Source organism: Chrysochloris asiatica, unplaced genomic scaffold (assembly GCF_000296735.1).
Source record: "Chrysochloris asiatica unplaced genomic scaffold, ChrAsi1.0 scaffold00181, whole genome shotgun sequence".
Taxonomy (NCBI): Eukaryota; Metazoa; Chordata; class Mammalia; order Afrosoricida; family Chrysochloridae; genus Chrysochloris; species Chrysochloris asiatica.
The window spans coordinates 2,355,886-2,379,549 of NW_006408699.1; the positions used below are offsets into that span (position 1 = coordinate 2,355,886).

The 23,664-nt window shown below is 38.1% G+C and overlaps 1 protein-coding gene across 2 annotated transcripts in view; it reads left to right on the plus strand.

Moving 5' to 3' along the window:
* Positions 1 to 23,664, plus strand: part of ITGB6 (integrin, beta 6) — a 109,691-nt gene that overhangs the window by 18,430 nt on the left and 67,597 nt on the right. For both annotated transcript variants that reach the window (XM_006872024.1, XM_006872025.1), the window contains 3 exons: positions 8,383 to 8,548; positions 9,679 to 9,840; positions 11,844 to 11,939. In XM_006872024.1, the coding sequence (XP_006872086.1) occupies positions 8,383 to 8,548; positions 9,679 to 9,840; positions 11,844 to 11,939 (424 nt within the window). The remainder of the gene's footprint in view (positions 1 to 8,382; positions 8,549 to 9,678; positions 9,841 to 11,843; positions 11,940 to 23,664) is intronic.

Here is a 23,664-nt window from a genome sequence, read left to right on the forward strand (position 1 = left end):
GTTTAATTTTTGGCCTATTTCCTTTTTAGTTTGCCTGTCCCACTCCTCAATCCCCATTCAGGCTTTTTCCCCAGTAATAAACAGTTCAGGGCCAGCTGTGGCCATTTTGCACTGCTGTTTAGTTTTAAGTGGAAACTGTCACTTTGAATTTTGAGGAGATCTGTGCACATGCGTAGTATTACCCTCCAGGGGTGGGAGTGGGGTGTCCACTCACTCAGTCACCTCCTCTAGTCACCTGAATGGAGGTGCGCGGCCAGTGAGAGACCAATGAACAGATAGGAAAAAAAAAGAATGTACACACCTTTATCTACGTGGTTCTGTCAGGTGTCCATGGCTGCTCTGATCCTTTCCTTGCTAGGTCTCACCCAAGATGTTGGCTCCAGGAGCAGCTGAGCATCTTGGATTAGAAAGCAATGTATTTCTCGCTTCTGCTACAAATTCCCCTAGCTGTAAGCCTTCCAAACTTCTAAACTTTCCTTTATATGTGGTTCAAAGTTCTGACACCATCCCCTGAGTCTACTTGGTCTGATATGCTGTGTTTTCTGATGGAGCTCCTCACTGCACGTCTAGCTGATCCGCCATCTTGTTTATTCCTCCAGGACCTTTTTATACTCTTAAAAATCATTAAGATTTAAAGAGTTTTCATTTACATAGTTTATACCTAATTTTACTCATCGTATTAGAAATTAAAACTCAGAAAATTAAAAAACATATTTATTGATTCACTTAGAAATTATAATATGAAAACTCTTATCTGTTAATTATAATCACATTTTTTTAAAAAATCACTATATGTTCCAAAACCAAAAAACTAGCAAGAAGAGTGGCACTATTTCACATTTTTTTCATAGCTCTTAAGCTTTTGGTTTAAAGGAAGACCACTTGATTCTCCTATGTCTTCTACATTTAATCTGTTACAAAATTTTGTTTTGGTTGAATTCCATGAATAAAATCAAACCTCACATAAATATGTAGTTGGAAAAGGAAAGAACATTTAACAGCTGTTTCAGATAACCTCACATAGTCTTCTTTAATACTATACCAAAAAGAGATAAGGTTTGTTCCAACATGAAATTTGAAACCATATCAATGAACTTTTCATATTTTGTTGCATTGAAATCTGATGGTATGTCTTGTACTTGAATAGCTCTTTTGCTTATATATGATTTCATAATTGAAGGATAAGTAAAAAATTATTGCAACTAGGGTTCCTGCTCATACAAGATGGTCCCTTACAAACAAAACATGTTTAAACATGTCTCTGTGATCAATGGATGGCTGTAGACAAATTGTCTTAGTCTAGTTAGGGTGCCTTACAAAAAAATGTCCAATGAAAACAGTGGCTTCTGAGGGAATCTGCTGGGCCAGTTAAGTTCGAGGTAAAGAGGTTAGTTCAGAAGGTTATGGTAACTCCTTCTTGGGATTCTCAAAGTGTAATCTTAACAGATTTTCTCAAAGGACTCAGGATGATCATAGGCAGTTTTGTGAACACTAAAAACTGCATTGATGAGAAGGCCAGGAAAGTTTCACCAAGGAATTTTTTTCCCCCCATCATGACAACATACCTGCTCATTCTTTGAGGGCAATGAGGTATGCCCTATGAGAATTTCCTTGAGAATCCTTACTCTATCAACCCTGTAGCACTAATCTTGCCCCTTCACAGTCTTTTTATTCCTCAAAATTCAAAGAGCATTTAAAATGATTTTATATCAAAGAACACAGTCTGAGTCCCTCTAGGCTGCCAAAGAACCCTCACTGGTGCTATCGAATAAGCACTTGACTGCTAAATGCAAGGTCAGTTTTTCAAACCCAATAACCACTATCAGAAACCCTATAAAGTGTCACTATGAGTTGGAACTGAGTCAATCTCAGACAACAAGGATGCCAAGAAGTCAGACAACAAGGATGCCAAGAAGTCATTTTTGATGTAAATCAATGAGTACAGAATTCTTTGGGGGAAGAGTAAGAAAAAATGGCAACAGTCTTCAGAGGTGTATAGACCTAAAAGGGGGATATATACTGAAAAACAGTAGCTTCACATTTTTATTTAATAAGTTTCTACGATTTTGTAGCAATATTAATTTTTTTTTTTTTACTTATCTTTTTATAATGCAATTTTGTTGTTGCTGTTAAGTGCCATAGAGTTGGCTCCAACCTGTGTAGGGTTTCCGAGGAGCAGCTGGTGAGTTTGAACTGCCAATCTTGCAGTTCAAACTGATCTTATGATCAAATGTTTCCTACGGACCCACACCAGGACTCCATATGTAATGCATTAGTCATTTGAAAATACTGGTTTATTGAGTTGTGCAGATCGTCCAGATTTCATGGTACAATATAAAAAAAATCACAATCTCATGAGAAAAGTTTTTAAGTATAAAGAAGTGGTCCATCTCAAGGTTGGCAGAGAAAATTTTCCCAAATTTTTTTTCTTTTATTATCTTGAATTTTATCACTGGCAACAAATACTGACAGCTGTCTTCCTTGCAGTGACAGGTTCCTTTTGCTCATTTTTAAGAATCATCACTGCCAAATATTCAGGTTGGAGTAATAGTCTAGCTGTCAATTGCTCTTTCAAGTTAACATGGAGTTCCATAAAATAAATAAATAAAGAGACTGTTGTTTTTGTTCAGTGCCATTGAGTCTGTTCCAACCCATAGTGATCCTGTATAGAGCTTCCAACAAGCAGCTGATGAGCTTGAACCAACAACCTTGACGTACAAACGACTTGGCAGTCCAGTGCATTAACCCACAGCACCACACCAGGACTGTGAATAGAGAGGCAGTTCAGCTCAACCAACTACATACGTGTCTTTCCCTCTATACGCATTGTACTCCAGTTCCCACTAGAAATGCTTTATGCATCTTGCCCATGTTGTTATGTAGAATGTTTAAACACAAAACAAAACATGCATGGAAGTGTTCACACTTAATAAATTAATATCTGTTACTGTTCCATCAAGGCCAACCTTAAGTGAAACTTCATTTATTTTTTATTAAAGTGTTTGGTGGTGATGAATACATAGATAGACTAGCTAATCCAGGCTGGTGCTATTGCCTTGATTGATGCTAAAGCACCAACACGTTAGCTCAATGCAACTTTTGCATCATCAGTGCAAATGTCAATGCAGTAACAAAGGTAAACAGCATCTTAGTGTTATTATGAACATTGTTTTGACTTCACAGATGCCCTGAAAGGATCTCAGGGACCCTTAAGAGTCTGTGGACCACACTTTACAAACTGACTCTTAGTTTTATCTTTAATGCTTTTTGAAATGACTTTCTTTCTGTGTCTTCATTGGATGGAGAGTCAATAAAACTGATTTCGTTATGTAAAAAATTTCCCTTACATTATTGCTTAAAATACAGCAACAGATAACATGTTTCTTCTTTTTAATATTTGTAGATGAGTTGCAATGTACATTAAAAAATGTTTAGTAGCATAAGGGTTAAATTTTATGTCTCTATCAAGGAATTAGAGAGATGTTTTTAAACCTCATTCCATATGTGTTGTGTACTGTTTTTCAAATTTGATACCAACAGTGTAGAATTCATTGTACTTTTGCATAAAGAGGAAACTAAACCATGAAAAGCTTATAGGGATTTACTACAAAAACACACATGCGTGTACTGTATATTGCTTCTTATTGCAAAGGTAAGACAAGCCTTCTGTCATTGAATCCACTCTGACTCTGCAACACTACAGGATAGAGTAGAATTGCTCCTTAGAGTTTCTAAGGCTGTAAATCTTTATGGAAACAGACTGACTCAAGTTTCTCCCATGGCGTGACTAATGGGTTTGAACTGCGTATTTTCTATCAGCAGCTCAATGCTTAACACAATCTGCCACCAGAATGCTTCAAGATAATGCAAGCCAGTGTGAAAGTACAGATCAACAAAAAGAAGACAGTGACAATGATTTCTAACCCCAATCATATTATATAATGTTAACATTTTAGCATAAATCAGTAGAGGTTTTATTTTAAATTTTAACTAAAAAGAGAGAGAAAGAGTTCTTTAGGCTATGTTTCATAATTTGTCCTGCATTTTAAATGTAAATTATCATTGTCTGGGGACTCAAAATCAAGTCATTTGGTGATAAATACCTACTCTCTTCAACGGTTCTGCTAAGAAAGTAACGATCAAGTTTTACTTTTGTTAGAGGAAGAATTCTGCAAGAACATTAAAAAATGCCTGGGATGGCCCAGCTCTAGCATTCTGCTTTGTTTTAGCTACATGGTCTTCCATAACATTTCTTTTTACTTTCCAAAGGCATGGCATTTTAGTAAGATCTACATAACAAAGAATTCTAAACAGAGATAAACTTTATTGCAAAAAGACAGTTGTTTGGATGCTGATATTGCTCAAATGTCATTTGGGTAGATTGTGAACCAACAGCCCCTTCTACCCCAATTTAAACAAATATTTCCCAAGAATAGTGAAGTTTCAGGGATACTGATGTACTGACAGTTTCATTCTTTTTATCTAATATCATCCTCACAACAACCTTGTGAAGTAGATATTATAACAACTCTCATTTTATGAGTACATTGAGTGAGAGCCAGTGGCTATATAACTTGCCCAAAGATAGATGACTGTTCAGTCTTTTACTCTAAATTGAATGCATTTCCTGCTGCCTATAGCTGCTTGGAGTCCTGGTATGGCATTGTGGGTTAATGCAGCAGACTGCAAAGTCATTTAAATCAAAGGTCGGAGGTTCAAGCTCACCAGGCATTCCTTGGAAGCCCTATACCTGGTCCCTATGGATCAGAATCTACTCAATGGTACCTAACAACAACAACAATAGTTATTTAAAACACCACAGGGGCAATTAGGATGAATGCCAAATCACTCATTTAATATGTTAACTATTTGAGGGGCAAAAAAAAAAAAAATGCCTTCCTCATTTCACACCTTAAAATACATCTCCTATTCAAGGGTGGGAATATATCCAAAACACCAAACAAAATTAAATGATGAAGAGAAAAAGTGAATAGTCTTAAGAGAGAGTTCTTAGAATTAAATTAAAAAGTAAAAAATACCCTAATAAGAAAATGAGCAAAGGATACAAGCTTGTATTAGATAAAAGAAGAAATACAAAATGTCAATAAAAATATAGACAACTGCTCAATCTTAGTAGTAATAAAACACAAACTAAAAAATAAAATGACCTTGCCATTCTTCACTAATCAACGGGTACCTTTTTTTTTCTTCTTGATACTACAGTCTTACACACTAATATTGGACTCCTGGTGTGGTGCTGTAGTAACAGCGTTGGACTGCGAGCCACAAGGTCAGCAGTTCAAACCTACCAGCTGCTCTTTGGAAACCCTATACAGAGTCGCTTTGAGTCAGAACCAGCTCAATGGCTCTTAACAACTTGCAAACTTTGGGGGGGGAAATTTTGGTAGTGTGTATGAAAAGATAATCCAGCAAGTAGTTTATCTATGGAAGATTAAGAATAGTCTGTAAAGATGTACGTAGAGGTATCACTCTATAAAGATCTTAGAAATAAATTTTCAGCAAAAGAGAAATAATCAAGTAAACTATGCTACATCTTATAACCATTAAAATTTTTTTTTTGTTTTTTTTTTGTTATACTTTCATGTATAAAAGTCTAAATTTTCTGCGATGAACATGCATGATTATTTTAATCATGAAAAAAATATATGATTCTTAGAGATATTATTAGCCGAAATTATTTTCTGTCTAGACTCTGTATGAAGTGTATGAAGGTAAGAAATTACTTACTTAGAAAAGCTCTTTGTACTCTGTGCTTTGCATATTTATTTCATTCAAACCTCTCAACAGCTCTGCTTGGCAGATACTATCTGTGGTCAGCACTTCAGAGTTTCAAAGAAACTCAGAGTTCCAAAGAACAAGAAAATTTGCCTTCTGAGAGTTAAATAGAATATATCAGAAAGGGAATATGCAAAATTACCTGAAAGCTACAGACCCAGACTCCATCCTGGGCCTGCCAGACGGAGAGTCTTGACATAGTTAAACAAATGAACAGGCCTGGTGGGTTAGAGGAGCACAGAGGCAAATGTGGGCACATCTATCCATAAGACTTAGTAAAGACGCTTCTAGAGTTTCCAGTCTTGTTGGCCACCAGAGAGTCCCAAATTTTATTCACTGAGGAAACCTTGGTAAAATATATAACACAAACCAAATCAGAATGCATGCTGAATTAATTTACTACATCAAGACACATATATGAACATGTTTGGGGTGCCAGATGTGTCCAAGAACATTCATTCTGGAGATCACCATTTTCAGATATTTCAGGCTGTGCATTCAGCACTGGGTACCCAAGCTTCCTTGTTCTACAACCTAAGAACACAATGGATTATGACTTGATTTTCTTATAAGACTACTTACAGGAAGAGATGAATCCAACCTCTAGAGATGCACCTGCTCTTTGTTTGCTAACAAGATAGGCTGCTGGACCTGTAAAGCTGAGTCTCAGGCCCTGCCTGTGCTCTTAGAGAGTCAATTGGCTCTCCCCAGGCAGCAATAGAAATTTCAATAGAAGCGCTCCTTTCTTCCTCTTTGTACTTCCACATCAATAGTTCTTAGTCTTCAGCTTGATGGGCTGGTTATGGCACCGAATGCTGGACCCCAACCCCAGTGGTCTTATCCAGTGGGTCTGGGATGAGGCCCCAGATTTTGTATTTCTAACAAGTTCCCACATGATGCTCATACTGCTGGGCCATGGAGAACCACTACTCTATACTATTAATCCCATTTTACAAATTAAAACCCCAAAAGCTAGAAGGGTTAAGTACTTTATCCAAGGTCTGTAATTGGCTTTCATTATCAGATATAACTGAATTTATCCCCCAGGTTTCTATTCTCCCACAGTTCTTTTCCATCAGTTGTCTGCCAGTTTGTCAAACTATGGTGGTTTGTGTGTTGCTGTTCTGCTGGAAGCATGACTGTCACTGATATTATAAACACCAGCAGGGTCATCCATGGTGGACAGGTTTCAGTGGAGCTTCCAGACTAAGAAAGACTAGTAAGAAGGAGAGGTAGAGTACTTCTGAATGTTTAGCCACTGAAAACCTTTTGAATAGTAGCAGGGCATTGTCAGATATAATACCGGAGGATGAAAATATTATGAATCACATGTAATAACAATTGTAAAGATGGCACAGACCAGGCAGTGTGTTGTTCAGTTCTGCATAAGGACACTATGAGTTGGAAGTGACTTGATGGCACCTAACAATAAGAAGGATTACTTTTGGTAAAGACCTCATCCTATGTTGTTGTTGTTGTTAGGTGCCATCGAGTTGGCACTAACTCATAGTGACCTTATGCACAGCAGAACGAAACACTGTCCGATCCTGGGCCAACCTCACTACTGTTGCCACATTTGAATCCATTGATGCTGCCACCTGGTCAATCCATCTCCTCTTTTTCTCTGACCCTCCATCTTACCAAACATGATATCCTTCTCCAGTGACTGTTCCCTCCTGACAATATGTCCAAAGTATGATAGACGAAATTTGGCCATCTTGGCCTCTAAGGAGCACTCTGGCTTCACTTCTTCCAAAACGGATCTATTGGTTCTTTTGGCAGCTCATAGCACTTTTAGTATTCTCCTCCAACCCCATAATTCAAAGGCATCAATTCTTCTATGGTCTTCCTTATTCACTGTCCAGATTTCACATGCATATAAGGTTATTGAAAACACCATGGCTTTGGTCAGGCGCACCTTAGTTCTCAAGGTGACATCTTTGCTCTTCAACACTTTAAAAAGATCTTGTGCAACAGATTTGCCTAATGCAATACGTTGTCATCCTATGAGTATGTATAAATGTTTAAAGTGGTGTTCTTATTCCTACACTGGTCCACAACTGTCTAGTCAATTCACAGTACAGTTGAGCCCTAGAAACTAGAGTGTTGCGCTGATTTTGAGGTTCTTGAAAGGCTGAACTGAGAATACAGAAGGAAACTGTTCATCTCTAGATCTTGCTACAAGTGACTCAAACTTGCTGGTAGCTTAAGATAATGAAATACAAAGGAATTGCTATCATGCTGAGGTTATGGTGAGTTTTGTTTGAAGGCAATGGAAGATAGATGTTACACACACACACACACATCAATGAAAGTTTGATGATTTGATGATTTATTATCTGGGTGTGAATCAGTGTAGGACATACACTGAGTTCTAACTCCATATTATCTGATGTGGTCAATTTGGAAAGGGTGGGCTAGGGGATGATGACAACACCCTTCACTGTGAGATTCATGACCAAATTGTAGAGTCAGTTACTTTAGAAAATGTCATCTTCATTTAAAGAAATATTGCTAAATTACCAGATCCATTCATTGTGTACTGTATCATATTTTGTCAAGAATGTTTTCATACTTATTTTGCAGTAGTATTCCATACTTCTGCTTACCTACATTTGGATTCAAGCATATTTTGCCATTGACGGATGACACAGAAAGATTTAATGAAATTGTGAAGAATCAGAAAATTTCTGCTAATATTGATACGCCGGAAGGTGGATTTGATGCAATTATGCAAGCTGCTGTTTGCAAGGTATGCTGGGGAAACTAGTGCTTTACTCTGTTAATGTAAAATCCATCTAATAAGTTTACTTTGAAAACCACTTAGCTGAAATTGAACTTTTACTTAATCACCAAATTTCTACACTTGACACTTCTTAAAACACATTTTGTAACTTACTTCAAGTGTGTTGAACTGAGGACTGATTTTTACACCTAAAATTTCAATCATCTCAGAAAATTGTAGTCGCTTTGAGAAAAATGTATTAAAACAATAGTCATGTGTGATTCATTTTCAAAGGTTGGGAATCATATTAATTTTGAAATTAGCCATGGTGGAGAAAACATTAAAGCAAACATTAATGAAAAAAGTAAAAGTGTCCTGTACATATTCTATATATGGTTAGACATCTAATGTTTTGAACCAATAAAATAAGTCTCCAAAGCCTTAACTCATGAGATTAATGCCCTTGTCTTCTGACAATGGAAAAAGTCAGAAATGGGCAGGGAGGGGAAAGTCAGGAAAGTTCCTAGAAGATGTAAGGGCAGAGGGATTAGGGGAGGAAAAGAAGGGATGAGAGGGTCCCATCTGATTGAGTTTCTGTCCAGCTGGTTCTGAGACTAATAATTAAAGGTGAGGGATCTGCTAAGAAGCAGAATGCAGACAATCTTAAGTATAGTGCTTTGGGGTCCTGTCTTGATAAGAAATGTTTATCCTTATATTTAGGTTTATAGTTTTTGGAATAATACTAGCAGAAAGTAAAATCTGTGCCCAATTTTGTATTACATTTTACTATTTTGCTTCCTCTTGGATTTTCGATTATCTTTGACCTCCCACCACCTCATCCCCTCCTTTCTCTTGTGAATTGAAATAATTAACTATGTAAAAGTCAAGATCAACTGAATACTGATTGTAGGGCAGCTATTGTTTTCCCCTGAAACATAAATCATCTGAAAATGTTACCCAGAAAAAGCAAATGTCACAGAATTTCATGTTTTTAATATATTAATACTATCAACTCACAATAAATGTAAAATGCTAAAATAGATAGTGTAGCACTCTTTTTTTTCTAATAACCTGAATGTGTCCAAGGATAGTTCATCCACACTCCATAAATGCCCAGCAGAATCCAATACCACCCTAATGTTTCCTTCTCACTGCAGGAAAAAATCGGTTGGCGGAATGACTCACTTCATCTCCTGGTCTTTGTGAGTGATGCAGACTCTCATTTTGGGATGGACAGCAAACTGGCAGGCATTGTCATTCCTAACGATGGGCTCTGTCACTTGGACAACAAGAATGAATATTCCATGTCAACTGTTTTGGTATGTAACGTGCCCTCTGTACTGCTGTCAGGCCAATTAAGCAACAGTTGCTGTAATGCAAAGCAGAATAGCCCATGCTTGACGATGTTGTTGTTGTGAAGTGTCATTGAGTCAGTTCAGGTTCATGGCAATAGGGTTTCTGAGGCTGTAATTCTTTTTTTTTTTTTTTTTGTATAAATATTTTATTGTGAATTATGTGATAGTTTACATGGGAGAACATTAGTTTTATATTCATTCTATTGTATATCGTTTCATTGCTATGGTTACAATCCCCTCCATGCATCATCAAACAACCAGAGGGCATACACTACAAGCCTGCCCCCCAGCCCCTGTCGTCAACGCACAGCTCCTCTCCCTCTCTGGATCTCAAGTCCCCAGCTGCTACATCTCTCCATGTCATAATTTTTTGCAGGAGCATAAAGCCCCATCTTTTCCCCATGGAGTGGCTGGTGGGCTTGAACCACTGAGCTTATGGTTTTCAGTCCATTGTTCATCCTACAAAGTCACTGTACTCCCATGTTTGATGATGTTTTTTTTAAGTGCTGTTGAGTTGGTTCTGACTCACAGCAACCTTGTATAAGATTTCTGAGGAGCAGCTGATGGGTTTGAACTGCTGACCTTGTGATTCACAGTCTAGTGCTGATTTTACAGTGCCACATCATTCTTGATGATAACAGTGTATAGTTTTCTGACTTGAGATTTATCTTCTTTCCATTCTCACCACCATCAGAGATCCCAGCAGGAGACTGGGTAGGGCTATGTGAGAAGTTTGTATTTGTTATCGTACCAGGTATCCCAGAACCTCCCCGACATTTATAAGATGCTAGTGCCTGGGACCTAGTGTGGCGCTGTGGGTTAATGTGCTGGACTGCAAGGTCGGTTTAAACAGCCAGGTTGGTGGTTCAAGCTCACCAGCTGTTCCCTGGAAACCCTACACAAAGTCTCTATGAATGGGAATTGACTCAACGGCACTTAACAACAACAACAACAACAGATGTTAATGAGGTCAGATGTAATCTGGTAGTATAGTGGTTACAAACTGGGCTGCTAGCCTCAAAGTCAGCAGTTCGAAACTAACAGCTGTTTCGCGGGAGAAATATGAGGCTTTCTGCTCCCATAAAGATTTACAACCTCAGAAACCCTATGCAGCGTCACTATGAGTTGCAACCAGCTCCTTGGCACATAACCAACCACCATTTCTTATTTGAGTTCCTCTTTGTAAATTATCCATATTTGGATCTAACAGGCAACTATGAGCTGTTTTCCTGCCTTAGAGAGTAGAGGCCATCTTCAAATTTGATAATTGATAGGAATGGCTGCTTTTATTTATTTTTTTGAAATGATCATATCACTTGAGAATGAATGTGTCTATGAAATAGAAGTACTATTGTATGTTTTCAATTGTCCTGTAAAAATATCACAGGATTTTTACAATCTGTGACATCAGAAGGCAATAAAACCTAACCCAAGAACTGGTAGAAAGCATGTCTCAAATCAGGCAGATGTAGGCTTGTAGTATGCCGTTTCTCAACAGGCTGAACCTTCCTGATCCCTCATGCCACCTCATCCAATTCCACTAAGAGTTTTTGGAGTTGTAAGAATCACCTCAGTCACACTGTCATGGTCTAACTGCCCCTCCCTCAGCTGTAGCATTCTTAGCATGCTGGAAAGTGACACTTAGAAAGAGAAGAAATGTTTCTCTCCCTTTGAAGATATGACACTCCTTAAGTCTTCAAGTCAATTTCAAGTGAGCTGCTTAGAAGTGGCGAAACGTAGTATGCAACATGAACTGCCACTGACTCTTAAGAATGAAAACCTAATTGGAGTTATACAATCTAACAAAACATTATTAAGTCGACTAAGTGGATGATATTATTGGGTATTTGTTTATTTACCGATGAACTTGGATACGTCAAACTCAGTAAGATACTTGTGCAATAAATATCCCTTTGTTTTATGACCTTTTATGGAAATGATGTTTCAAATCTGTATGTTAATTTTAGGAATATCCAACAATTGGACAACTCATTGATAAGCTGGTGCAGAATAATGTTTTATTGATCTTTGCTGTGACTCAAGAACAAGTTCATTTATATGAGGTAAGCAAACATAATTTGGAAAATTCCTTTAGGGAGTTTGTGTCATAAAATTTTAACATTAACTCTGTGAGTTTAGCACATGAAAAGACCAGTCGGTAAACATTAACACATTCCAAATATACTGGGTACTTGACAAAGTGGATTCAGTTACCAGCTTGCAATTTAATTATCAACACAGAGGTGCAGTGGTGGGTTGTTGTTGTATTGTTTTTAAGTGCCATGGAGTTGGTTCCAACTCATAGCAACCCTGTATAGGGTTTCTGAGGAGCAGCTGGTGATCTTGAACCATTGGACTTGCGGTTCAAACTGACCTTGCAGTCCAGCTCACTAACTCACAGTGCCACATCAGATCTCAGCAGGTAGATATGGTGGAACAAGAAAAAAACAGTTATAGAAATGTACCATGTTGGAAGAAAGTACAATAAATATAGGACTACTCACCTAAAAGAAAAATAGTCTATCTCCCCTTGAACCATTGTATCTGATGAGGAAGTTATTATCATAGCACAGAGAAAATCTTGGGTATGGGAGGAGAATTATGTTTGCAAATGAGACATATAGGAAATACACAAGTAGAAACACAATGCGTCAATAAGAAGTGGAAAGTTGAAAAAAAAAAAAAAAAAGGTTGCCAAATGTAATTGCTCCCCTAAAGAAGCTAAATTTGCAGTTCAAGTTTTTGGATGGAAAGGCCAGCTTCAGAAAAGGAAATGTTTCATTAGATGAAAAAAAAAAAATGTTTGTGAGCCACTTTTCAAACTATACAATGCACATGGTCACTGAAGAGGTTTCTTTGCAACTAAGAAAAATGTTAAGTCAAAATACCATCAATTGAGAGAGTAGTAAATAATCTACTCCTGATCTGCAGTTTCTTAGAAAAGTAAGGAATCTTTAAATAGTTTACATTAAACTGTGCCTTCTAGGTAGAATCATCACATTCTCCTAATTTAAGAGTCTGAGCTCCCATTCCTTTTGAAAAGACCTCTTGCTTAGTTTGGGAAAGTGTGATTATTCCACAGAAGGCTTTGATGAAATGCCACTCGCCACTAAGGACCCATGAACTTGCATCAGGTTCTATAGAAAGGACCAGGGAGGAGATCTTATCTTGCATTTCTAATGAGAGGAGGGTATTGTACTCCAAGGCAAGATTGCCTTCTGCTGAAAACCAGGGAAGTCCTTTGCAATCAAACTACATACTCCAGGTCTTTGTTCTACTCAGAGCTCACATGGTTTCACCTGAGCTGAGCATTTCTTAAGCCTCTTTAGTACGTGATACCTGTTTCCACTGGTTTAAGTAGTAGAGTTGCAGAAAAGATTTTAAAAAGAAACACTCCCAAATACAATAGTGAGTCTATTCTGTCTTTGATCCTAAGGTTAGAGTAAGAGAACCTGCGGGAGTCCCAACTCTTCCGCTGCAGGACTCCCTTGCAGGAAGGGGGTGGGGACTTGCACACAACTTTTTTTAGAAGGGGAGTCTGGGCACCTTGATTAGTGATAAGCATGTCTCCTGTAACTTATGTTGGTAACAGTCTTTAAGACTCACAACTCATTTATACGCCTCCTCCAAAAAGATACAAGAAGATGAAAACTAATGACATGGCAAAACAGAACCTGTCCATTTAAGCTAGTTGCATCCACAGTTCCCCTGCTGCAAAGGAAATGATCATTTCTGAGGAAAACGCCAGATTAGAGCCTGCCTCAAATGTAACAGCAGGACATTTATTTTGTCTGCCTACTAATCTCATTATGAGGCAAATTTATGTCATATTATCATCTGTGGGCTGTACCATCCAGGTTCCACTAAATTCAGAGGAAAATTCTCAGGGAGCTATGCAGTGGGCCAGGTCAGCAACCCACTCTATGACTCTGATCGTTTCATTGTTTTGTTTTTATTTTGATGGTCTCATTATTCCATCTGCATTAGTGGGGCAGGCAGTTGCGAGGTCAAAAGATAATGACAGCAACATTATGCTTCCCTGAGGGCCTCACACAGCATGAATATGCTGATCTCTTGGTTTATTGATAATGAAAACTAAAAATAGACCCGTAATGGCTTGTGTTGCTCTTCAATTTAAATCTCTTAGAAGGAGCCCCATATGTACAGAAGCCCTATGCAAACTTCTATTTGGATAGCTGTGATATAAGAAATACAACAACCAAAAGATCACTGAAAAATAAAAATCAGCAAGAAGATAAATAAACCAACTAAGTGGTGGTTCTCATGGAAATTATAGAAAGAAAATTGTTCACCAAAGAGCTCTGTATTAAGCTGTGTTATGGCTGCCCAGCAAGCAAGGAATTGGGTAGGTTCAAAGGTGGCTCTGTCTTGCAGCAAAGAAGATTGAAACTGCCCACTCGTAGAATACAGTAAAAAGGACTGTTTTTTTTTATCCTTCAGTAATTTTGGTAAGCTGCTGTGGACTCCCCAGGTGTGTAGTATTGCTGTAAATTGAACAAACAATCTTGGAAAGAATAAAGTAAGCAGTTTTGCCTTCAGTACAATATGACTATAATGTGCATCCCAGAGTCCAGCAAACAGATGATTTTGAGCAAACTTATTATTATAAATATTTTCCTGTTTGCCCAATTATAGGGTTTAAAGGATAATGATAGATAACAATGAGCAGTAGATAGATATTACATTCTAGTGCTAAATACCATTTTGAATCAGGATTCAATTATCCAAGTTTTTTTTTAAAAAGCATTTTTTCTGTTGTTTTTAAATGGTTACTGTTAATTTGCATGAATGCATTAGCAGGCTACTAAGCCCTCACTAGGACTCCTAGTGTGGCACTGTAAGATAAGCACTGAACTGTGAACCACAAGGTCGGTGGTTCAAACCCACCAGTGCCTACTCAGAAACCCTATGTAGGTTTCAACTCCTAGTGACCCTGTGGGAGACAGGTGAGGCTTTCTGTTCCTGTAAAGAATTACAACTTTGAAAACCCCACACAGGTTTGCTATGAGTCAGAACTGTCTTGGTGGCACACAACCACCACCACCACCACCACTTCCAAAGGACACTTTCTTCTAGAGATAAGAACCCTAGATGATCAGGTTTTTGAAGAGCATGATGGGTCTTGCATATCTTTCTGTTTAGCTCAATGCATGGTACACAGTAGGTTATCTGAATATTTGTTGAATGAATATTTGTAAAAAACAATTTAATGTTCTAAATGTTTAAATGTTCTAAATAAGAAGTTGGAGTTTTGTGTGTCAATTACCTGACAAGGTTGAGTATGGTCATGTGCATGGAGCAGGTACCTTATTTGTTCCCTGGCACCCTGGCTGTCCTTGCTCTGTCCTTTCCACTTTAGGCCCAGAGAGGAAAGAAACACTATCATCAGTCTTGGGGCCAAACTTGTGAAAAAGTTCCAAAGCCTTCTTACTAGGTTACCAAAGAAAAGTCCCTGAGCAAGTATTATCCTCTAGATCTAAAACATTTTAAAACAGCAGCAATATGCAAAGAGTCCTATGCAAGTTTAATTTTTTAGGAGTCAGTAATTTTCTACTTCATCCCTTCTTCCTTCTTTGTGTTCCTCTTTTGAGCTTTCCACTGCAGCAAGGAAAGAAAGAAGGCAAAAAAAGGAGATCAAATAAAAGGTGAACCTTTTGTGATTTGTTAGCATGTCCTGTTATTGCTTTGGTTTATAATGTTCGCTGTTGGGGAAAGATCAAAACTATTTTGCTTTTGTGAAAATCCCTTTCAGTCTGGGGTCTCAGATTTGACAGAATGAGAGGACTGACCTAGTGACTTCCATCTTTAACCGTCAGTGGCTCTGAGCCAGCATTTTCTGGAGTAGGGACATTACCATGAATTTCATACCTGTCAGTGTTTTTTCTGCTTACCATTTTTGTTAGGAAGGACAGCGAATCAATTGGCAATCAAAAAATTGCCTTTGAAGCTAATAGTTTGATAATGTTTCACCAAACCCTTCACTTTGCAGTAGTGAAAAATGAGGGCCAGAGATGTCAAGCAACTATGACTATGATAAGATTAGGTGAACATTGCTGAGGGCTTAGTGGGTTAAGTGATGTACTGTGAACCAAAAGTTGGCAGTTCAAACCCACCAGCCACTCTGCAGGAGAAAGATGAGGCAATCTGCCTCCATCAAGATTGACGGCCTCAGAAACCCTAGGGAGCAATTCAGCTCTGTCCTATGGGGTCCCTAGGAGTCCAAATCAATTCAGTGGCCATGAGTTTGGTTTGTTGTTGCTGTTTTAGTTGTTGTTGTTGTTTGCTGGTTTTTGTGTTTTTTCTTGCTGTCGTTGTTGTTAGGTGGTAGCCTGGGAGTTAAATGCTTTATACTAACTTTAGCATTTAATCTCCAGGTTATTACAATTGTTGTTGTTTTGTTGCTGTTAAGTGCTGTTGAATCAGTTCTGACTCATAGAGACTCATATAGGATTTCTGAGGAGCAGCTGGTGAGTTTGAATTGCCGACCTTGCAGTTCAAACCAACCTTATGGGTGAGTGCTTATCCTATAGCACCACACCAGGACTCTGGTTACAATAGAACCCAAAATATTAAAGTGAGTTGCATGTAAAAGGCAGGATTTGAACCCAGAGAGCCCAAGTTTCCAGCCTTAAATATTAAGCTATAATTGAATATGGGCTACAGTAGTGACTAAGCATGCTGATTCCTAGCCACTAGACCTCCAGAGAAGTCTTTTAACTAAAATAACTGACTTTAAAAACCACTGACCATTCACATATCTTGGTCAACTAATTTTTGACAAGGGTGCTAAGTCCATTCAAGGTGGGGAAAGACTCTCTTCAGTGAATGGTGCTGGGAAAATTAGATGTCCACAAGCAGAAAAATGAAGCCTGATCCATGCCTCTTACCATATACAGCAGCCTTCATACCATCGCACCATCCATAAAAACAAATGCCAAATGGATCCAGGATTTAAATGTGCAAATAAAAATCATAAAATTCTTAGACAAACTGGCAGGGATAATACTGCTAGGCCTAGCTTTCAGCTATGGGCTAGCAAAAGCACAAACAGTAAAAGACAAAATACATAAATGGGACCTCATAAAATTGCATTATATTATGTGAAAGGGTCAACCACAAAAGGACAAGTTTTGTATGACCTCACTTATATAAAAAGACAACAAAAGGTATAGGGAATAAAGTTTATTAGTGATTACTAGGGGCAGGAGGGAAGGGAAGAGGAGGGCTAACAGTGGTGGGGAAATAGCACTGATTAAGGGTAGGGTTGCAGAGCTGAATACTGTAATTGCTGTCAGGCAGTTGTACACTTTCAAAAGTTGAATTGGCAAGAGTTGTGTAATAGAAATATTTACAACAACAATAAAAAAGTAGCTGGTGAGGCTGCTTATGTACAACATACCACCTCAAGGGATCTGGCTCCTTGGTTCGGAGGTTTAGGGTCATGATTTCATGGACATTCCAGTTAATTGCTTAGTGCTTTTGTTCTACATCCTAGTTCATTGAATAATACCCAGGGTTTTAAGAGCTTGCAAGCAACCACCCATGGTACAATGATTGGTTTCTATTCACCTGAAGCAACACAGAGAGACGGAAAGTCAGGAACATGAAGAGGATACGGAAAGTGTGGCTCACTCTTTCATGAACTGCCTTCTTGCCACAAGATCAGAAGAACTGGATGGTGCCCAGTTACTATTACTGAATATTTGGATCAGAGATTCCATAGAAAAATCTTGATTAAAAGGGGGGAAGTACAGAACAGAATTTCAAATTCTTATGGATTCTAGACTTTCTGAAGTCAAGGAAGATGGACAAAACCTTCAAACTATTACTCAGAGGTCATCTTTAAACCTCAAACCGAAATAATCTCCTGAAGTCCTCTTAAAACCAATCAATAGTTTATCTTGTTGTTTGTTGTTAAATGCCATTAAGTCGGTTCCAACTCATAGTGACTCTGTATAGGGTTTCTGAGGAGCAACTGCTGGGTTTGAGCCATCAACATTGAAGTTAGCAGTCCAGTACTTATCCTATAGTCCTATATCCAGGATTTTTAACTTTTAGTTTATTTTAACCAGTAAAAAACCACCTGCTTTCACTGTGATATATTGTCAAATAAAAACGACATTATGACATAAATAAAATTCAGATAACATTTTTATGGAAAAAAACACAAATGTCTGCCTTCAGCATTGTGCTCTTTTAAGAACTACCTATATAGAGTCAAATTGACAGCTGCCACTGGAAATATTACATAGGAACCTTAGGAGGCCGTGAGTTTAATGTTAATCAGTGAGGAACAACTCAGTAAAGCAGAGTGCAAATAGTTGTACAGCTCAAAGAATGCAATCAGTGTCTGTAAAGTACACGTGTAGAAATTATTGAATTGGTGTTTGTATTTTCAACAACAGCAACAAAATAAATAAATTTAAAAAGAATACCCAAAAAGTCACTGAGCAGTAAAAGCATGGAGTCTAATAGTAAAGAAGAACTTGTTGACCAACAAATCAATCGATCAATTCACCATCAATGGCAGAGTCTTTCAAGGCCAGTGAACACTTGATCTAGGGTCCTTTACTGTTGCTGTTAATTGAGATGAACAGAGTAATTTAAGAGGGGGTACAGATACATTTGGATTCTGCCCAGTGGGTTATTTCAGCTCTGAGTGGTAAGAACAAGCCACACAGTCAGGGAACATTACACTATTGGCCAATTTGTCGAAAGCAGCCACTATCTACAGTAATCACAGTTCCAACTAAAAGCAGACATATGGTCTGACAAGGTTATATGTGTATTATGATGATATATTTCAAGCACACAGAAAATTAGAGTGATACAATGAACGCCTACATACCTCCTGCCTAGCTCTCTCAAATCGTAACACTTTCCTCATCTTTGCTTTGAAATTTCTAAAAGATATCAAACATCCAAAATATGTTGCTTCCTGTGTAATTCCTAGCCATAACATTACTCCCTTTCTTCTTTCCATAGACACGACCAATAGCTTGAATTTAGTATGTATCATTCCCATATGTGTTTTTTCTTTAACTTTAGATTTTGGAGAAATTTTAGGTTTATATAAAAAAATTGTACAGAAATGTAGAGTTCTTATTTATGCTCCCACATGCTGCATATGGTTTCTCCTATTAACATCTTGCTTCCTGTGCTACATTTTTACAACCGATGAGTCAATATTGGTACTTTATTATTAAGTAAAGTTCATAATTCACATTAGAATTCACCCAGACTCACTGTACCAGAAAGAATTGGTCTGCATTCAATCATTTCAGGAGGTAGCATATGATAAAGAAGCAATGGTATTAACGCAAGAAATCCAAGCAATAGTGAAGGTTTTGGTGAAGAAGAGCAAGGCTCCAGGAATTGACAGAATACCAATTGAGATGCTTTAAGAAACACATATAATGTTAGAAGGGCTCACTTGTCTCATTAAAGATTTTGAAATATAGACTTTGGGCAAGATAGTACACTAGGCAGACACACTACATCGACCCTCTACAACAAAGATATGAGAGACCAACTCAAACAGACAGATGAAAATTCCGGCATGCTAAATTTCAGAAGAAAGATTAGAGAAGTGGATAGAGTGCTTTCTGGGAGGAGAAACTGGTAGGGATGGAGAAAGAGGGAGACTGACTGGTGAATAGCTGGCCAGACATGGCTCAACCATCTTGTGAGCAGTTTTGGCAACAGAAGGATTCCTAGCATAGCAGATTTGCATAAATGACATGACGGGAAAAGTGACTCCTTTTTTTCCATATTTCCCTGGTGACCAGAGGTATGGCCAGTTCCCACCCTCACTAACCCCTAGCACAAACCCTGCTCTCTAGGAATTCTGAGCTATAAGGCAGAGGGTCATATCAATGTGAGGTGGAGGCCAGTGGTGCCTCTTTCATGTGTTGCTTTGGCTGAATTCAAGCAGACTTGGCTCCAGATCTACAAAACCTGCAGAGCTGCCAGGCCAGCATTTAACCAACCACTTTGTCCCTAGCTTCTCTGGAATCCTAATAGGCACTGAAACCAGGTCCATCAAGGACCCCCACAAACTACTCCTAGATTGAGCACCCTAAACAAGGATAAGACTGAATCCAATAGGAACTATCTAGGGCCAGGAATTCTGCTATCACATCCCTTTCACAACCACCTCGTGAGCTCCCTGAATTGCAGGACCCACCCCAAAGATTTCTCCAACAACTGTATTGTTTGTTTTCACAAATATGACAACTTCACAATGCCCCAGAGACAACAGAGAATTTTAGCTCACATAAAGAAACAAGAGAGAATGGATCAAATAAATGACTAAAAAGCAGAGATAGAAAGCATTTCTGAGGGAAAAAGGTAATAGAATTAACTGAAAAAAGAATTCACAAGAATTATTGATGATTGACAGAAAGATTGAGGAAAGTAAAGGAGAACACAGGAAAAAAATTCAAAGAACTCAGGAAAATGCTACAAGAACAAACACAAAATAAATGTGGATTTTGAAACAATACAAAACTTGTGATTCAAAATCCAGAGAATTACCACTAAGATTTCAGAAATGGACAATAATTGAAAGGGCAAAGGAGAAGACTTGATGCAATGGAAGCCTGAATTAGTAAACTTGAAGATAAATTTCTCAAAACTAGTGTGCTAGTTTCCTCTCAATGGAATACTACAAAATTGAAGAATAATGAAAAATCTCTGAAACACTTCACAACATAATTGAACCTGGAGGACATTTTGCTGAGTAAAATTAGTCACAAAAGGACAAATATTGTATGAGATGAATATTGCAAAAAGTTAAGAAAAGATTTTCTTTCTTTCTTTCTTTCTTTTTCTTTTTTTTAAAGAAAAGGCTTTCTTGATAAAGTAAATAATCTATGATGGTTATAAGGACTGGGGGAATTATTCATGGGTTAGAAGGTAGACAGTGGTTCAAGCTCACCAGTCACTCCTTGGAAACTCTATATAGGGTCACTTTGGGTTGGAATTGACTGAACGGCACTTAACAACAACAGAAGGTAGACACATGTTAACATGGGTGACAGGGCAGGCAGTATACAACAAGAGGGAGGTTAGCAGAGGAAAGATGAAGGTAGGAGCAAATACAGGGAGGAATGCAATATTTAAAGTGAATAGAGGTAAATACTGTTAACTGTTGGTACATGGAGGGGATTGCAAGCATGTAATGAAGCAAAGTATATGATTTGTTGAATGTAAAACTGATAATCTGCTCTGTGAACCTTCACTCAAGTCACAATTAAAAGTTGAAAAAAAATATTACAGCTAAAATACATCATTAAAAAAAATATTTTGGAAGACAATTACCTGGTCTACTGACTGTAAACGATCCATATTTGTACCCATTCTAAAGAAAGGTGATCCTCTGGAATATGAAAATTATTGAACAATAGTATCAACATCACACAAATGCACAAAAAAACTCAAACCTACTCCCATCAAGTCAATTCCAACTCATATCAATCTTTTATAGGGTTTCTGAGATGGTAAATCTTTACAGGAGAAGATAGCTTCATCTTTCTTCCCGCGAAGCAGCTGTTGATTTTGAACCACTGATCCTGTGATTAGCAGATCAAATGCCTAACCCACAGTGCCACCAGAGCTCCTTATTAATATCACATACAAATAACAATTTGCTGAAGACCATTAAAAAATGATTGAAAGAGGTGTATCATTGCTGGTATCAGATGGATCTTGGTTGAAAGCAGAGGATAACAGAAACATATTTACTTATGTTTTATTTATTATGCAAAGAAATTATATTGCATGGATCATAACAAATAATGGATAACATTGTGAAGAATGGAATTCCAGAACACTTAATTGTGCTCATGAGGAACCTGTACATGGACCAAGAGGCAGTTGTTCGAACAGAACATGGGAACACTAAAAGGTTTAAAATTAAGAAAGATGTGCGACAGGGTTGTATTCTTTCACCATACTTATTCAACCTGTACGCTGAGCAAATAATCTGAGAAGCTGGATTATGTAAAGAAAAACATGGTATCAGAATTGGAGGAAGACTCATTAACAGCCTGCAATATGCAGATAATACAACCTTGCTTGCTGAAAGTGAAGAAGTCGTAAAATTCTTACTGATGAAGAGCAAAGATCATAGCCTTTGGTATGGATAGCATCTCAACATAAAGAAGACAAAAATCCTCACCACTGGACCAAAAAACAACATTATTTTCAATGGTGAAAACAGTAAAGTTGTCAAGGACTTCATTCTTCATGAATCAACCATCAACACTCATGGAAGCAGCAGTCAAGAAATTAAATGATGCATTGCATTAGGCAAATCTGCTGCACAAGACTTCTTTAAACGGTTGAAGAACAAACATGTCAGCTTGAGGACTAAGGTGTGCCTGACCCAAGCCATGGTATTTTCAATAATCTCATATGCATGCGAAAGCTGGACAGTGAATAAGGAAGACCATAGAAGAATTGATGCATTTGAGTTATGGTGTTGGAGGAGAATATTGAAAGTGCCATGGGCTGCCAAAAGAACCAATAGATCTGTGTTGGAAGAAGTGCAACCAGAGTACTCCTTGGAGGCCAGGATGGCCAAACTTTGTCTCTCATACTTCAGACATATTGTCAGGAGGGACCAATCACTAGAGAAGGATATCATGTTTGGTAAGGTGGAGGGTCAGAGAAAAAGAGGAAGACCCCCAGCGAGATGGATTGGCAAAGTAGCAACATCAATGGGCTCAACTGTGGCAACAATTGTGAGGTTGGCCCAGGACCAGACAGTGTTTTGTTCTGTTGTGCATAGGGTCGCTATGAGTCGGTACTGACTCGAAGGCACCTAACAACAACAACAATCAATACCCAGGAACCAGTAGTCATGAGATCAAATGATATTTTGCATTGGGCAAATCTGCTGCAAAAGATCTCTTTTTAAGTATTAAAAGTAAAAATATCACATTGAAGACTAAGGTATACCTGTCGAGCCATAGCATTTACAATTGCCTCATTTGCTGTGGGTTAATGCACAAGACTGCAAAGTTGGTTTGATCCACTGGCGGTTCAAGCTCACCAGCTACTCCTCAGAAACCCTATACAAGGTTGGAACTGACTTGACAGTACTTAACAACAACAACAACATATGATATGAAAGCCAGACAATAAATAAGGAAGACTGGAGAAGAATTGAAGCATTTGAATTATGATGTTGGCAAAGAATATTAAATATACCATGGACTGTCAGAAGAACAAACAAATCTGTCTTGGGAGGAGTATAGCCAGAACACTCCTTAGAAACTAGAATGGTGAGACTTTGTCATGTCCAAAGTCATTCCCTCTATTTTGGGCATGTTGTCATAAGAGACCAGTCCTGGAAGAAGGATATCATATTTGGTAAGGTAGAGGGTCAGCGAAAAAGAGGAAGACCCCAGTGTGATGGCTGACACAGTAGCTGCAATAAATGGGCTCAAATGTATCAATGAGCGTGAGTATAGCCCAGGACCAGGCAGTGTTTCATTCTGTTATACATAGTGTAGTTATGAGTCTCGATGAACCTAACAACAACAAACTACATAGTGCACATTAGGGTTCACTGTTTGATACAGATCGATGGATTTTGACAAATGCTTAATGTCATGTGTCCACCTATCCATCTTTTCTCCTTCCCTGAATCCGTGCAATACTAATCTTTTCATGGTCTCCATGGATTTGCCTTTTCCAGAATGTCTTAGAGTTGGAACTTTATAGTATATGTAGCTTTTTTGGAGTGGGTTCTTTTACTTA